Source organism: Anser cygnoides, chromosome 1, assembly GCF_040182565.1.
Source record: "Anser cygnoides isolate HZ-2024a breed goose chromosome 1, Taihu_goose_T2T_genome, whole genome shotgun sequence".
In the NCBI taxonomy this organism is placed as follows: domain Eukaryota; kingdom Metazoa; phylum Chordata; class Aves; order Anseriformes; family Anatidae; genus Anser; species Anser cygnoides.
In genome coordinates this window covers 86,571,301-86,588,810 of record NC_089873.1, presented here as the reverse complement: position 1 = coordinate 86,588,810, position 17,510 = coordinate 86,571,301, and the positions used below count along the sequence as shown (strand labels likewise).

The 17,510-nt window shown below is 38.4% G+C and overlaps 1 protein-coding gene across 7 annotated transcripts in view; it reads left to right on the top strand.

Moving 5' to 3' along the window:
* VGLL3 (vestigial like family member 3) overlaps positions 1-12,573 on the top strand; it is a 125,105-nt gene extending 112,532 nt beyond the window's left edge. For all 7 annotated transcript variants that reach the window (XM_067001569.1, XM_067001563.1, XM_067001559.1 and 4 more), the window contains exon 4: positions 10,537-12,573. In XM_067001569.1, the coding sequence (XP_066857670.1) occupies positions 10,537-10,592 (56 nt within the window). In that variant the 3' untranslated portion in view covers positions 10,593-12,573. The remainder of the gene's footprint in view (positions 1-10,536) is intronic.
* Positions 12,574-17,510: the final 4,937 nt, after the last annotated feature.

Sequence of the window (17,510 nt, the reverse complement as noted above, 5' to 3'; positions counted from 1 at the left end):
TTTGTGGTTTTTACTCTGAACTAGCACCGGTCTGGGCCTGTGTTCAGAGAGCTCATTAGTAACTGGAGACCATCAGATGCACACCTGGTCCTCATCTTTTGAGACAGATTCACCAGAAGGCTGTCCAGTGAGTGTGTGTGTATGTGCTGTGACCAGTCCACAGTATGAACTAAAGTACCATAAATAGGGATCATAAAAAAGTCATTCCTGGTCAGGACTAAAGTGTTAGTGTTGACACAGCTAGAAACAAAGTGTGCCCATCAGACAGTGCCCTAGGTAGGAGATAAGACAGATGCATGACTTCACCAGTGCAAATAGATGCTTACAGTCCCTTAGGTTCTTATGCATTTAAACTATATGTCTGGATTTTGCACTGGAATCACTTGGAATAAGTGGCATTTTCAGTACATCAGTGATTTTCTGGGATGTGGTCGTTACAAGCTTCGTGCTTTGGTTCACTCCTTTATAGAGAGTACACAAAATGGCATTCTTTTGTTCTTCTCTCCAGGATCCTGGGAGCTGTCTCGGGGTGTGGGGGGGAGGATATCAAGATTATATAGAGTAACTGATCCCCACGCTACCACCCCACCCCAGACCCCTCTGCAAAATTGCTAGTGTTCAGAGTTGCTATAGTTTTCTTAAAGTTTAATATGAACATCCTTCTAGAAAGAAAATCTAAACCACTGGTGTAACCAAACTGCTTTTGGTCGTGCAGTTTCTGTTGTGGCAGATTGCCAGTAAATGATGACACTATGTTGGCATGGTATTACTGGCCCTGGCCTTTTCCCAGACTTGTATGCATGCTGAGAATCCTGTTTCTGTGCTGAGAACTTAACAATTAGGGGGCTATATCCTGTTCCACTCCAACAGCTCAAAAAAAGATGAAGAAACACTGCCAATATTTCCTTCATAACAGACTTCCTCTCCAGCATTGTAAACCAAAAGTTTAAAATCTAATTTCCACACTGTTAAACCAGAAAAATTTAAACAGCAGTTCAGGAAAGCGGGAGATCGTAAACTCAGTTTTCTTGTTAATCCAGAGGGCACTGAAGGCAGTGGCTCTGTGCCATGCTTCCTGCACACATGGAGGAGAAATCCTTCTATACCCCTGTCTCCAGCTATGCTGCAGCACACCCCACCTGTGCTTACCTACCTGAGTGGGATCCAAACTCTAGAACTTCATTAAGCCAAACTTTTCACCTCCAGAGTCCAAGGCTTCCTCTGCCCAGATAAGTACTACAGGTCTATCATCATGCCCCATCTGCTTACTTACCCTCCCCACAAAGTGGGATTTCTCCTTGCTTTCCTGTTCACTTGCAGTACCTGCTTGGCCCTCCTTAATTTCCCCTCAGCTGCCCTAACTCAGAATCCAGGAAGTAATTGCATTGCTCATATGAGGAAGATGCTATTGCAGATACTTTATCCTATGAACACAAGTGCAGGTACCACCTCCCCTCATGTTCATTTTGGCTCTGATACCATAAAAATCTTGGCACAAGGCCTGGGACTTTTGATGGGGTAGATGTCAATATCTTTCTCAGAAGCTGACATGTGCACTGTTCTGTGGTTTATTGGTCATGAGCTGCTACAAAACTCAGTTGGTCTGCACTTTGAGCAAATAATTCCTTTTATTTGGCAGGCTTTAAAAAATACAGAAAGAAAAAGAGAGAGAGGGAAATAGAGGCTATCAGACTGTTCCCAAACAAGAATATCCAGAATGGTAACAAAAAAATGTTGCTGCTGTGTTATATAACCATTAGAATCGCTTACCATCAAAGGTCAAAAGCATTAACCACATGTTGGCAACATTTATAAATAGACTCTCTATGGAGCTTTACCTAAAGTGGAATGGATAAAACACTTTGACTCAGGAAGACCAATTAGAACCAGTAGGATCTTTTAATGTAATAGCTGCATTAGGCAAGATGCATGAATGTTGTACTCACAGACGTAGAAAACTAGACAGTTTCACTGCTTATGGAGTCTGAAATAGAATACAATTTAAACTTGACAAGTGGAAGGCCACAGGATGGCTGGCCCTGTTGTGGCTGTGTAAGAGAAGGAAAGCATGAAAAGATTTTCTTATTCCCAGTAGGGCCATGAAACAAGTACTGCACCTCTTGCCAACACTAACGTGTTCTCACTGTATTCTCAGGGATAAAATAAACCCCAAAGGGACTGGGAACCTGTGTAGAGACTGTGTCCATCAGTGGAGTCCAGACTGCATTCTCCCAGGAACTTAGGATGTAGGTATTTCTAACATACTATTTGTAATGTATATCATTACATACCGGGTAAAAGATGTTTGCCAAATATTCAAAAACTAGAAAATTCTAGATTTGTGTTTGGTTTGGGCATATTCATTTGTTCCACTTTGTCTCTATTTAGTCTGCATTAATTACGTGAGTATACACGATCTTTTCCACAAACACATAGGATGATCTTAGTTTGAACCGTCTGTCTAATGGGTAATGACCATGTGCTGAAGAGCAATAAGGATAAGGCCTCTTACAATTTCCAAAGATAACAGATAAAAAACAATTACTAGGACTAATTGCTTTTGAATCCAGATACTGTGAGTCTCTCTTGTTTGTCCAGACTGATTTGCTGTTGATGAGTAGAGCTGATACCTTTTTGTAGAAATCAGATGCTGTTACCTTCTTGTTCAGACCAGTCAGGATGTGAAGGGTTCTGTTCTGTGCTAGAAAAATGACCATCCTGTAGCTTACCTGGGTGCCAGGTGGAAGACAAACTCAGTTCTGTCTCTATAAAAGCATCACAACTTTGGTTGCAGTTTCCTCATTTTGTACATAGAAAGTAATATGACTTAATGTTCTTAAATATTCACATTCTTAGTACTACTTTGTAAGATTTTTGTCGAGAAATCCTTTGAGGAAGGAGCAGAGCTATTCCTGGTTCTGCATTCTCCCCACCAGTATTAAATGCTGAGATGATAGGAGAAAACTGCTTAAAGTCATGCCTAGAGGTGTTGAAGGGTTTTGTCACTGTGGAGAACAGGAAATACAATCTAAACACAAAAGTAAACTTGTAATTATTAAAATATATATATATGTATATATGGTTGAAGAACAATGATTCCTTTTTTTTTTGGGCTTTGGGAGAGGTTATAAGGTTTTTTTTCTTTCTTTTTTTTTTTTTTTCATTCTTCTCTGTTGCTGAAGAGAAGGCAAATTCCTGAGCAAGGCGTGGATGAGACCCTGTCAGTGTGGGAATGAAAATTTATTCCCTTGGTTCCTTTAATTTCAGTAAAGCAGGTCAATAAAAAGGATCAGAATTTAGGAGATGTAGGAGTGCAGACAGTGACTTTGTGCCAGCAGTTCATTTGCCTTAATTTGCTTAAACATTCCTGCTGAAGACAAGCAATTGCAAATAGAATTTAGAAATAATCTTAATCACTCCGGGAGCATAGTGATTATCTTTTGATTACCAGAGAGGAAGCACAGTGGGTTATCAGGTGCTATACCTTTCAAACTTATTCGTGAAGCAGGTGCTTTCTAGCCTATTTGTATACATGCCAGCATCTCCCCTTAGGAACTTCACTTTGATTTACTTATAACCAATAACCATCAGGTGTCTCGTGTCTTGTCTTTTTTTTTTTTTCCTTTTTTTTTTTTTTCCCCCCCTCCTATCCTTCCATGTGTCCTTCCACCACCACAAATGAAAGATATGAGTCCCCACAGCTGCACTCTGTAGATTGTCTTTTATGTTTCCCAGCTTCTAAGGTCTGTGTGGGACTGGAAGCTACCTATGGTTGTGCTGGACTGCATGTTTATCTCAGGTCTACCTGGTGTTGCTGCACTCTCTCAGTTTTACCTTTATTCTTTTGTATTCTCCTACTACTAGATAATCTTACCAATGAAACAAAAGCAAGAGTAAATGTTTGGACAAATGAAAGTCACAGCTCAATAAATACAGACTCCGTTAAGTAACGGTGTGATCTCTTCATCATTCTAATGAAATTTCAAGTACAGTACAGACTTCAGACATTAAGTGGTCTTGAGATCTTGCAAAAATATACCTGAAACTTCGCCTTAGGATAGTTTTATTGTTTTTTGTTTGCTTGCTTGTTTGCTATTGTTGTTCTAATACAGAATCATAGTCCAATTCATTTGCCAGTTTGGTTGATGCTATTCGTGCAATTCAGAACATTTTCTGGTTTTCATTATCCTCCTCTTCTAGTCACATCTCCCTTGTAGTTTCATTTAATTTCTCTCAACAACTTCCTGCCCTGATGTCTTAATCTATTTTTGAGTGTTATTAAAACTACCTCTGATTTACATAATTTTGCATATCTCATGTTTGAAGGACAAGTCCCCCATTCTCTTGCACTTCTCCCCTGTGAAGGTTCCTGAGTTACTGGAATGGTGCCATAGTCTTGTAGCTAAATCATGTTTAACACACACTCATTCATCTGTTTGATGCAATTATAAACTTAAAATAGGACAGAACTGATTACTCCTATTTATTTTTACAGCTATAGATTATAGAAAGACTTTATATAGAGAGAGTAGAGTACAGCCAAGAGCCAGTGCTAAGTATGTAAGCCATTTTAAGGACAACTAGTTCTGAGATTTTGTTTCAATTACTTTTTAGCCTATGTTTTCAAAACAGCTGATTATTTTGCTTGTCAGACTTGAGAAACTTATCAGAACTCTGCTTTTCCAGAAAATGTGAAGAACCTCTATTCTGAAAATGAGTCTTGTTGAAAATGTGTCTTAAGACAGATGTTTCAAAAATATTATGGTATTTGGATCGCTAGTCCCTTATAAAAAACACAGGCCCCACCACAACATTATGCCATTGCCTTTGTTCAAATTTCAGAAGTGATTCATTAAGAGATACCTGAGTACTTACATAGTGACAAAATATTCAACTTGTATTGGTATGCCCAAACTTATCTCCTAAATAATCAGGAGAATGAATTAAGGAGTGACATAATCTTCTAAATTATATCCATTATGATATAATATTGACAGAAGGAGCATGAAAATCTCATAAAGGCTCCCAATGTAAATTTGTTTTGAATTGAAAAAACACACACAGAAAAGAACATACTCAATTTCACTCATTTAAACAATGTCAGCATTTAATTAGAATATGAGGATAAAGTGATGGGATGTTATTGTCCAGATTTCCATGAAATTTTGCTAATCTAGGAGCAAGAACTTATAGCACTTGCTACATAAAATAAGGTACTAAATTTAAAATATGATCCTATGTGTATTAGTATAATTAAAATGCCAAAATTTAAAATGCAATTACCAAGTAATAGGAATGTCATGCATTTCTAATGCTAGAATTTCCTTAAAGCACATTAAGGACATGCAACACTCAGCAGATTCCTAACTACTACTTAATTACCCTTACCATTTATTGCTGCAGAGTATGGAGAAGAAACAGATTTTCCTAACCACAAGAAGCATTAAGATTTTCTTTTGTAGCTCTATTACAGAACATTTAAAAATCCTCTCCATACCTTTCTCAGTGAGTAACTAATAAAATCATCTGTAAATCTAAACTTTAAAACTGTAATTTGAATACTTTATTTAGTACCCTATTGTGTGTGTTTGTGTTGCCCTTGTACAAAGTTCAGTGGCGTAAGGATTTCAGAGTGTTCATTAAAAGTTCCTTTGTTTTTGTAGTCACCTGTTTCCTGTAAAGCCAAAGAAATGCTTGACTTGAATATATTTGTTATTTTGACAAGGTCTCTGTTATAATCAATTTTGCAGTTCTTAAGAAGACAGTTTGGGTTCAAGACACTCTACTCCCTTTCATCTAACTATTGCAGGGCTTTGAGTTTATTTAGAAGCTTACTCCTCTTCTCTTCTGTACATGTTTGTAAAGCTTTTGAAAGCAATTTATGTTTAAGAGGCTTGTGATTTATTTTTTTTTCTCACCTATTCCTCTAATGGTCTCTGACTACAGTGAAAACATGGAAATTTGATGCTTCACTTGTATAGCTCTTAAGACTAGCAATAGGTACCTTTCTGCAAACACAATTTAAGCTGTCTTTCTGGTACAAGATACTTTGCATTGTCAAATATTTATTTCACATGGACTGTCTGTCCCATATTGCTCTGAAGGTGGGGAGGAAAAAGAAAAAAAGGTTTCCAGAACAGCTGCACCTGCAAGCATCCCATGCGGTTCCTTCACTTTTGGTCCCCTTGGACAGGTTATAGACTATCTATAGATAGCGTACTTGAGTGTGCCTGGTACCAAACCAGGAGAGCTGGGACATAGGCGTCTCATATGCTGCAGGAGGAGTATCCTAGTTGAATCCAGGTGTAAGTTTTCAGTGTCCCCTGGTGCTGGTGGTTGAATCTCGTCTAGAGGGAAGCCTTTTAGCAATCATTGAAGACATAACTGTTGGACTCAACTTTGCTTATTCTCAGTCTGGAAGTCTTCATATCTGTGTTGTTTATAAGGGAAACATGGCCAATCTTGGTATGTTTAGAGAAGGCTTGTGTAGTCCTTATTACAGAAAGTCCTTATTACAGAAAGATTAAAGAATATAAAAAGAATAGCAGAAAAAAGGAAGAAGTAGGGAAACAAACAAACAAACAAAAAAAACTTTGTATAGGAGCAACACACCAGGAATACCAATACAAGAATATTGCTGAGGAGAAAATTATTTATTTATTTATTTATTTTTGAAGAATGGGATAACTATCTAAGGAAAAGGGCCTTACCATAAACCATAACTCCCTTGGAGTGCTGCTTAAATCATCTCTCTCTCTCTACTCTGTACCTTTTCCATTTGGAATACAGACAGGAGAGAGGAGGAGGCTGAGTTATTTCCTTCAGTACAAGCCCAGAGATTCTCTGAGTTTTTGGTCTCAGCCCTTGAAGATCTCCCTGTACTCTCAGGGTAGGCACAAGACATTATTTCTGGAAGACAGGAGGCTTATGTCTTGCTACGGGATTTTTTTCCTTTATTCCAAATCCTGTGGAGAAGATGTGTTCAAAAGCTTATGCAGGTCCAAAAGTAGTGACAGTATTAATGGCTCAGAGCCTGCAACAAGCATGCCATTTCAGTGCAGGCTCCCTGAACTGGTGCAGTGAATAAGAGTGGAAGAAAAAAATTCTCCAAAGAGCAGTCAGTCAGGAGTACATTTTATTTTCCTCTACATTCACTAGACTGATGAGCACAATTAACAGCTGCTTCACTGGAAAGAGTTTGCACTCTGTTATTTCCTTCATCTCAGACGTACTCATTCGATAATTATTTTTATATGCTGACTTTCACATCATCGACCATTATTCCCATCCTTGCACAGTAGTAACAAAGAAATTATAGTAAGCTTAAGCCATTTTTTTTTACTCTTTCCTTGCCAAATATTTACTTTTCTTACAAGTGCAGTAATTTTAACTGCCATGCTGAGTTGTATACTGTATCTTTCTTAGTACAAATTAGTATGTATGTATCTGATCAAATACATTAATCATGGAAGCCAGATGATACTTTTACTGCTGTTGAGAAAACAGCTACTGCATTGAATTAACTACTAGAAAAGCATATCTCTATTATTTCCAAGATTGCCCTCAATATACTTACTATCGGTACGGGATGGCTAAAGCACTGAAGTCAGAAATCTGTCAAACTGTTGGCTGACCTTGGACAACTTGGGTTGTTTCTTCTCCTTCTTCTTAACTGTGTGCCTGTCTCTGTAAAATATCAACTCTGTGGAGGAGAGTTTCTGTGCTTTTTGAGTGAGCTTTGCTTTGCCTGGAGTCTCCAGGTAACTTAAAATATTCCTCATTTAAAAACAGAGCTGTAGAGCAGTGTGACTTCCATCTGTTCACTTAGGTTAGTAATCAGAGTAATGAAAGTTTAAGCTATTCTGTCCATCATCCCAAAGCAACAGTTTCTGGAGAGTACAATGGGAGAGTGAGGTCTTGGAAGAATCAGAGAATGGTTAAGGCTGGAAAGGACCTCTGTAACTCATCTGGTCCAATCCCCATGCTTAAGCAGAGACACCTACACCTAGCAGGTTGCCCAGGACCTTGTTCAGGTAACTTTTGAAGATCTGCAACGAGAGGGACTTCACAACCTCTCTGGGCAACATGTTCCAGTGCTCTGTCACCTGCATAGAAAAGTGCTTCCCAATGTTCAAGATGAAACCTTTTGTGTTCTAGTTTGTGTCCTTTGCCTCTCATCCTGGCGCTTGGCACTGTTGAAAAGAGCCTGGCTTCATTGTCTTTGCACCCTTCCTTTAGGTATTTGTAAACACTGATAAGATCTTTCCTGAGCCTCCTCTTCTCCAGACTGCGTAGTCTCAAGATGCAACAGTCTTGCATCAGAAACACGAAAACATTGGTGATAGCATCCTTATCTGAAACCATGACCTCACAGCTCTGTGTCTGAAAGGGACTCGTGTCATCACTTTCTCCATTGGCTCCAACAAAATCCTAATCAGTGCCAGACAATGAGACATGAAGTCCTGATATCACTTTCCCCTAACATTTTTTTTTTTCCTATTTCCCCATGCTTTGTGCATTTCTTTCCTTCCATTTGCTTTTGTTCAAGAGCCGGGCTTTGGTAACTATGATTGTTTTGCAGTGCATCAGAGAGTCTGTCATTACAAAGGCAGCTCATGCAATGTTTTAAATAGCCTGACTTGTTGAGGTTTGTCACATCTCAGCTTGACAGGTAAAGACCTTGTGCTGGGGACTTGACACTCTCTCTTGCAAGTGAGAAACAGCCTCAGAAACAGAGGCTGCGTTTTTTTATCTCAATGGTTCTTTTTGTTTTCTGCCCTTTTGCAGCTTGTTTTGTCTTTGAGGAAGCAGGATCAAGCTACAACAGAAATAGCAGTAGCAACAATAATTCCAGCTCACTTCAAACATCTGTTTTTCTTTGCCATCAAAAGGCCCGTTATTTCCCTTGTTAGCACCCTCTGGTAGATTTGTGAATCAGCATGCTTTGTGTGTTAAAACTCTGGTGGCCAAAGAGGAAAGGAGTAACACAGGCAAAAAAGAAACTATTTAATTCTGTAACTTTCATCTGCTTTTCCTTCTTTTTTTTTTTTATGCCCTTGATACTAATGATACTTGATACTAATCAGTTGTGAAGGTTGTTATTCTATGTGATCAAAAAGGCTAAAGTCTTTGCTTTTAGAATCCCAGACCAATGAAAGAGTTTAATATTGTCCAACAACAAGATCACATAACAAGATCTTTGACTCTCTTGAGCCATTTCTGTAGCTGAACATAACAAAGCAGAGGTTAGATCTACGTTTCATTAAAAAAAAATAAATCTCCAACCCAGCATTAGATAAATGATAGAAAACAAGCATCAAAATGAAATTCCCATTATATATAGGGGTTGTTTTTTGCTACAGAACATAGTGCCCACCTTCCCTCAGCAGGATTGTCATAAAAATAATGTAAAAATAAAAAAAATATAGCTCTGTTGGGCTTTTGGAAATGAGTTTGGGAAAGAACAGGTAATTCAGGGGCCCATTACAATGATGCAGAACATTTAATAATTTTTAGACTCCATCTCCTTGCTTGAGTCTAGATGTATTAAAGCCTCTAAATGCATTTAAAAAAATGTTTTCAATAGAAATGTATTGAGATTAATATGTCTTCTGTTTTTCTGAGTGCATTGGAAAGAGAAAAAAAAGAGGAGACTGTGGGCCTTATAGCTACTGCAAGTTTTATAATGAACAAAGATGTTCATTCAAAGGGTGCTCTAATGCTTGTGAGCAAACCAGCATCAGCATATGTTTGCAAAAAGATAATGTGAATTGGCCTGGAAGTTCCATTTATTTTATGTTTGAAGAGTCCTGGCACAGTGAAGCCTACCTGGCTGAGGCCTTTAGGCATGACCTGTGCCCTTAGATGCAACAACTCTATCTGCCTTTGAGGTGCAGTTCCCTAGGGAATGGGCTGTTAACTGGTGACTGTCTTGCCAGGCTCTTTCCAAAAGTGAGAGGGGGCTTTTCTGTGAAAGCTGGAAGGTGTTGTTTTCTTATGAACCTTTCAGTCCATTCTTAAATCTGCTCTCCTAGAGGCACAACCAAAATGTCACTCATTGTTTTGGCTCTGGCCAGTAGTGGGTCCCTTTTGGAGCTGGCTGGAGCTGGCTCTGATCTGCTATGGGGCAGCTGCTGGGCTCTGCTCACAGAAGCCACCTGCACAGTCCCCCATGCTACCAAAATCTTACCACATAATCCCAATACAGCCTAATGCAGCGGTGCCGGTGTTAAAGCAATGGTGCCAGTGTTAGAACACTGGGAACGGTTTTACTACCCATAATTTGAAAGGCTATTTGGAAGCCAGAGGGGAATGCCAACAAAAGCAGTTGAAGGCTGGAGAAAAATTGTTTAGTATATTTAGTTTAAAGAAAAAAAAAAAAAGGGCAACTACTTAATGATACAGTACCTGAAAGCAATACAAGAACAAATGCTTGGAAGTGGGAGCTAGAGAACTTCCAGGTAGAAACATGCCATTGCAAGCAGTGTAACAGACGTCATCCATCCTAGTAAATGCATGATTATTTTTTTTTTTCAGGATCTGAATTCAAAGCAGCTTGGAATGGCAAAAACCCAGAAGGCATGAACATATAAGCTAGAAAACAACTTCACTGAAGATTGATATCATTAGGCATCATGCAGATCAAAACGTTGAACAGTGTGTTCACGGTCCAGAGGCACGATTACCCATTAGCATCAAGTCCATCAGCCTACAAATGTTTTTTTAGAGATTTTTAAAAGAAATACATAACTTCCAGATGGCAACCAGGCCTTCTAAATGGAGTTAACATACAAGCTTCAAGTTATAATGACAACCTTTCAGACATCACATCTGAACTTTGAACAGTGACTATCAGAATATTTGAAAGAACATAATTTTGAGTCTGAAGAAAAAAAAATCAATGTAGAGTTGGTTGTCCCTTTTATGCTGTGTATTCGGAAAGTATTATGACTATGGAGTGACATCTAGTGGATATGTTGCTAAATTCCAACATTTCAAAGGCATTGAAACCTTTTGAAATATATCAGAGTTGTGTTGGCAAAATAACCACAGAATTAAAATATTATAATGTAGCAATACATAGCTAACATCAAGGGAGGAAGAACCCAGCTCTTCAAGAAAACTGAAACTTTAGCAACCCTAAATGTGTCAGATTAAGGTTCTAACTCAAAATTAAGAGTGTATTACTTCACCTCTTTTTAGAGCCCTTGTTCTTGTGTAGAAGAAACACACTACCTGCTGCATGTTTTGGATCACCTACTGTACTGTCTTGTAATTTATATTTTATTCTATGTATGTATACCTTTTGCCGGCCTACTTACTGTGAATCACAATCTATCACATAGCTCTCATAAGCTGAAGAGGGACTTCTGATGTGTGGAACACCACAACTAAAAAAAAAAAAAAATAGATAGGACAACTTCATTTTTTGAAACTGAAAAAACAAAATTCCAACTGAAGCCCTTATATTCTAAGGCCATGAATCATCAAGTACCTTACCATTTGCTTGACTTTACTGCTTATTAAGCAAGGAATTTCATCCTTGTTGTGGTTTAACCCGGCCGGCAGCTAAACACCACACAGCCATTCGCTCACCCTCCCCCCTCCCTCTCTGGGATGGGGGAGAGAAACGGGAAAGTGAAGCCTGTGAGTTGAGATAAAGACAGTTTATTAAGACAGGAATATAATAATAACAATAATAATAATAATAATGATAATAGTATTAATAATAATGTGTAAGAAACAAGTGATGCGCAATGCAATTGCTCACCACCCGCTGACCGATGCCCAGCCTATCCCCGAGCAGCCGGCCCCCCACCCCAGCTAGCCACCCCTATATATTGTTTAGCATGATGTCAGATGGTATGGAATACCCCTTTGGCCAGTTTGGGTCAGCTGTCCTGGGTCTGTCCCCTCCCAGCTCCTGCTGCACCCCCAGCCTGCTCGCTGGCAGGACAGAGCGAGAAGCCAAAAAGTCCTTGGCCTGGTGTAAACACTGCTCTGCAACAATTAAAACATCAGCATGTTATCAGCGCTCTTCTCATCCTAATCCAAAACATAGCACCCTACCAGCTACTAGGAGGAAAATTAACTCTGTCCTAACTGAAACCAGGACAATCCTCAATGGGATTTTCACCTTTCCCTCAGACTCCTGACAGGCTCCATAGCAATCCCCAATCACCTTTGAAACTCCCACTTTTTAATTTTATTTTACCTAAGTTTTTATATGTAAATTCAATATTCTATGTATCATACGTAATTTAAATAAGTCTCTGGGTATGACGAAACACTATTCCATTGGTAAACTAAATTCAGAAGTTGCTAACATGGGTTTCCATGGCAAGTGGTAGAGTGTAGTATGTTTTGATTACTCCTGGATTCTTATAAAGAAAAATATGTAGTAAGAATCTTGAGATAAAATATTTCATCTATTGCATAGGTAAGATGAATGAGAAATAGAGCGATAGTAAATAATAGATTGAATGTAGAGGATAGGGTGTAGTGCAGCCAGTGATTTTATACTGATTTTTTACTTGACCATTTCTTTGTAATAAATTAGATTTTAGAGATGGATGCTGCTTTCATGTATCTGTCATTTTGAGGTTTGGCACATCTATAACTTCATATGTACCCATGGGCTGATCTTTTTTTTTTTTTTCTTTTTCTTTTCTTTTTTTTTTTTTCCCCTTCCTCTTCCCCTCCTCACGTCCAGTAAAATGCTAGTTGCAGAAACTGAAGATATTCCAAGATATGTCCCTAGTGCAGGCGCTGCTCCACATTCTGCATCCTCCCATCTTTATCTGCAATCTCATGCTCTCTTGGGGAAGTCGTAAATGGGAAGCTGGAGCTGGAGCAGTCACTGCTCCTGCTCAAACTGGAGCCAGAATGGCTCAGTTTTGTGGCAGGTGGTTTGCAAAGCTGCAGCCATCTGGTAGCAAAATTTCAAATAAATGTTCACAAGCCACTGCACATTCCTACCAATGAGCATGTCGTAGCACAGCAGTGCTTCATCCATAATGGTCTATTAAGACTGGGAAATCAATACCAGATATCCGTAAGAGGTGGAGGAGCAGGCTGCAATAAAGAATTTAGAACTTGCTTAGATTTTAAAACTAGCACCCACACTCCCTTCCCCAAACTGGAAAATAGTGATGGCCTATCTTTAAAGGGGTTTTTATTAGATTTATTTATTTTTTATTTATTTTTTTTTTTCCCTCCATACTTGCATTGACAAGCTTTAAGGAGGATTTGTGACACAAAGGTGATCTGCTTTCCTGTTGGGAGATAAGCTAGTGACATAGTCTTGTCTTATTTAAGTTACGTACCAAAATCACATTCCAGTGCTTCCACCTCCTAAAATTTTAACACCTGTTTTGTGATGCCTTTTGTTTATATTCAACCTGCTTCTTGTAAAGATAACATTTTTTTTCATTTTCTTTAAGTGGAAATTTGTGGCCATTTCAGTGGAAAAAAACTTGAAAAAAATGTGAGCCTCCTGATGGTCCTAAATGAGGACAATAAGCAGGGCCCTTGTTTCTAATCCAGCCTGGGGAGAGACAGGCAGACAGCATATGTGAATCCTGAGTTTCGAGGTGCTTTGCCTGACACCGCTGAAGAACAGCTGAGACACAAGGCTGCAGCAGAAGCCTCAGAAAGCCACGTAAAAAAAAAAAAAAAAAAAAAAAAAAGTGTTATTGTGCTGCTAGTGCTGGACAGCAGAGGGCTTTAAGGGAGAGGATTTGCAAAGAGCTGAGCTCTCACACTGTGCTTGCTGCTTTTGCAGCTGAAATCATCTTGAAATCTTTTAGTGACAAAATAAGCTTGGGAGAATTAATTTACCCCTTTGACTCAGCTGCATAATATGAACCTCTCAGATTACTTAGCATCACGTGCACTTTCTCTCTTTTTTCATCCCAGCCCTCAACTCTGATCTGAAAGCTGGCACATATTTGACACAGATATTTCTGTGCTTGTGTTTGGAGCATGCTGAGCCCTTTGGGGTGGTAGCAAGTGATGCTGTGCCTCACAGAGCTGGAGTGCACCTGCAAGGGTGGCTCAGCCATTACCTACAGTACTGTCAGATCACAGGTTTCAAATCAGTGCTGCTGCTCTCAGCTGTAAGCAGGGCTGCACACAGACAGGGTGGCCTCTGTGTGAACAGTAGGAGTTTCCTGGGGAATAATAAAATATGCCAATAAAAATGCTATTGCCATGAGCCAGGGCGGTGTAGGGTACTAACAGCTTCATTTAAGCCTCATAACCTGAGAACGTGGAACTTGATATAAGATAAAAAGTGCAGCTGAAATGCAAGGTACACTTGTTTAGGGCTTGGAATGATGTTTGTATGTTTCAGGGACTGGAGCTTGCTCACATCTGGAGAGCTGGGAGTGTGTGGCACTGTTTAGACCTACTGTTAGTCCGAAGATCTCTCTTTCTGGTTCTGGTCAAGTATATGCTACCAGATTAACAACATTCAGTTCCCAGGAACAGCTCAAGGAAAAAGATGGAACTCCAAACCTGAGTAAGCCTTGTTGGAAAGCTGGTATTCTGTGCTGCTGTTGCTGTTTTAATAACCAGTCTGGAAAATAGCTGTAATTTTTAAAAGTCTCTGTTTATCAGATTGGACTGGCCTGGACCTTAAGGTTTTTCACTATTGGATTTGTGCACTTTTCCTCCTGCCACATGCAAGTACAGGCATGCTGTTTTCCTCAGAATGGAAAGGCAAGAGAAGTTTCATTTCATGGCGATTGTATAGAAAGGTTTTTTGTTGTTGTTGTTTGTTTTGTTTTTATAACACTTTTCTGAAAGTGAGGTGGTTAAATTTGTAGATACTTGAAGTCTAAAAGGTTTGGGCATTTGTATTTATTTATTTGTTTTAGGGATCAATATCTCATCTAATTCAAATACTATTAGACTCACACCTGCCAAAAAAGTTTCTACTCCAAATCTATTTTTCCTCTGCATGCATATAAAGAATTTCTACTTTCATCTATTTAGGTATTGATGATTCAGAGAAAAATTAAAGAATGGATTTTTATTTTTTTTTAATTGCTGCTGAGCCTTCAATACCTGTGGTTTTAAGTGTCTCATATTGTACACATTAGTTGGATATTCATTCACAGAGTGTAAATTTGTGAAAGTAAAAGCCTCTCAATATCAAAAGTATCTGTTTTTGGAAGTGGAATAACCAATAACTTAGTGGTTGTTTTTCTGTTTGTTTGTCTTTTAAGTATAGTTTGGAAAACAAAAGCAGGTGAGCTATAAAATCATTTCTCCAATTCCTTTTGTTGTGCTAGATCATGCTATCTTTAAAGCCAAATATACATCAAGATTTTGGTTATCCATTGTTGATTTCAGTAAATCTACCTTTTGCTGAAAATGTCCTGTTAAATGTAATTTTACTGAAGCTCTGAAGTACTGTGGCACATGATTTGTTTCGTAGATATCCAGCCACACACAGACAAAAAGACATATTAAGAAAAATGTTTCACAGCAAAAAATGCAGGAGGGGTAGATGATGCAGTGCTAGGATTGTGTCCTAGTGGCACTTTGTTTATTATCATCATCTTGACCCACATCTGTGATTCCAACAAGTCATCCGTTGCTTGTCTAAGAGGAAGGGGCCACTACTGAAAAGTAGAAAATACGACTAATCTGCTGTTCAGGGGAGCACAGAAGGTCAAATTCTTCCTTCATTTCATCCTCAGTTGCTGGGGGCGAAGTCTGATCTTGTACAGGGTGGAGAGTATGTGCAGAACTTTGATACCAAAAGTCAAGTGAAAGCCACGCTATTCACCAGCACAAGGGAATATTTAAAAACATATATAATTCTCCTTGTGAAGGTCAGAAATATTTTTTCTTAGTAGTTATTAAAGGGTATCTTCTAGGACATATATAAATATGTTTTATGGTACGTTTTATCTTTCAGCTGTAGCCAGAGTGAAATCTTTCCCTTTAGCTATGTTTTACAGCAATATAATGATCATTTTTATTTAGTGAAAGTAAGAGTGAAACAAGACAGGCCTATGAAACCTGAAAATGAGACAGAGCTAAAAGTTAACAATGCTTATTTTATGTTGTGCAGGGAACTTACTGGTAAGTTTCTTTCTTTCATTTCAGCATACTTCATAAGGCCAACATTAAAAAAAAAAGCCATTTTTTGTTTGTTTGTCTCTGCTCTCTCTCAGTATTATGCTAGAACTACAAATCAAGTAGGCTCAGACTCTCAACATTCATGGTTATTAATATAAATAGTTTGGAAGCCTTTAAAAATGTGTATCATAAAGACAGGAAAAGTAAGAGGATTTCCAGCTGAGCTAAGCCCAAGTGTCACAATCCCAAGCAGAACAGTGTTGTTCACGTGAGTTATCCCAGTGACTTCAGCAGGATTTATTCACATGTGCAAATCTGCTCACAGAAAAAACATTTGCACATCTGGAGCCATAGTTATGTCTTCCCTACAGGGACGAAATAGAATAAGGTTGGTAACCTTAGCTGCGGCTGTACAGTGTGCCAAAAGCAAAAATGTGTTATTTGCAGACTGATCAATGATAATAAATCATAACAAGAAAATCAATTGTTTCTTGGAATCAGGATTAAGAATAACTAGAATTACTTGCAAAAATGCCACAAGCAGGGAAGAAATGCCAACATCATAAGCAGATGAACAAATTAACATCAAGCACTATAATGTCCTCATTTTTTGATGGGCAGCAAATAAAAATACAAAAACAACACAAGAACATGTTTTACTGTCTCAAGTCTCTCCAACTTTTAAATTAAGTTCATAATTTAAATTAGACGTGTTACTCTATACTAGCTGGTGTTAAAATCAAATACTGTTTTCTGCTCATACCAGTGTATTATCCAATTCCATTTGTGGCTTCACCAGGAATCATTAGTTTGCCTTTGGCATACCCTTTGGGAATTTTACACAAAAAAACTATTTGAAACGTGTACCTTTCCCTATAAAGTTCAACCATGAAACCAGTGTTTTGAAAGCACAGCCTGCTAGAATTGCTTTTAAGCATAGTGTCCTGAAACTTTGCAAGCTGTCAAGGTCAAATTACAGAGTTATTATCAATGGATATGAGATTAGACTAGACGTTATTTTGTGGATGGGGTATACTTGTACATCTAAATTTTATCAGTATACAGTGTTCTGGTGTCCATTCTTACTATCTGTGTCTCTGTTTTCATCAGCTTATTGCCAAATGGTTCATTATCCCACCTGGTTTGTCCACTTAACATCCTAGAAAGGATTAAAAAACATATAAGCATATATAAATAGATAGCTAATGTATAGATGGTTCTAAGAATACCTAACACTATGACTTATGGGCATAGAAAACCAATTTTCACTGTTTAAACTGTCTTCATGTATACTTATCTTTAAAAACCATGTGACTCACTGGCAAATCACATAAGTGTATTTAGCTATTTAAAAAATACATGTCCATAACGTTGTCTAAGATTAATCTGCTGCAATATAAGATGATCATGTGAAAAAT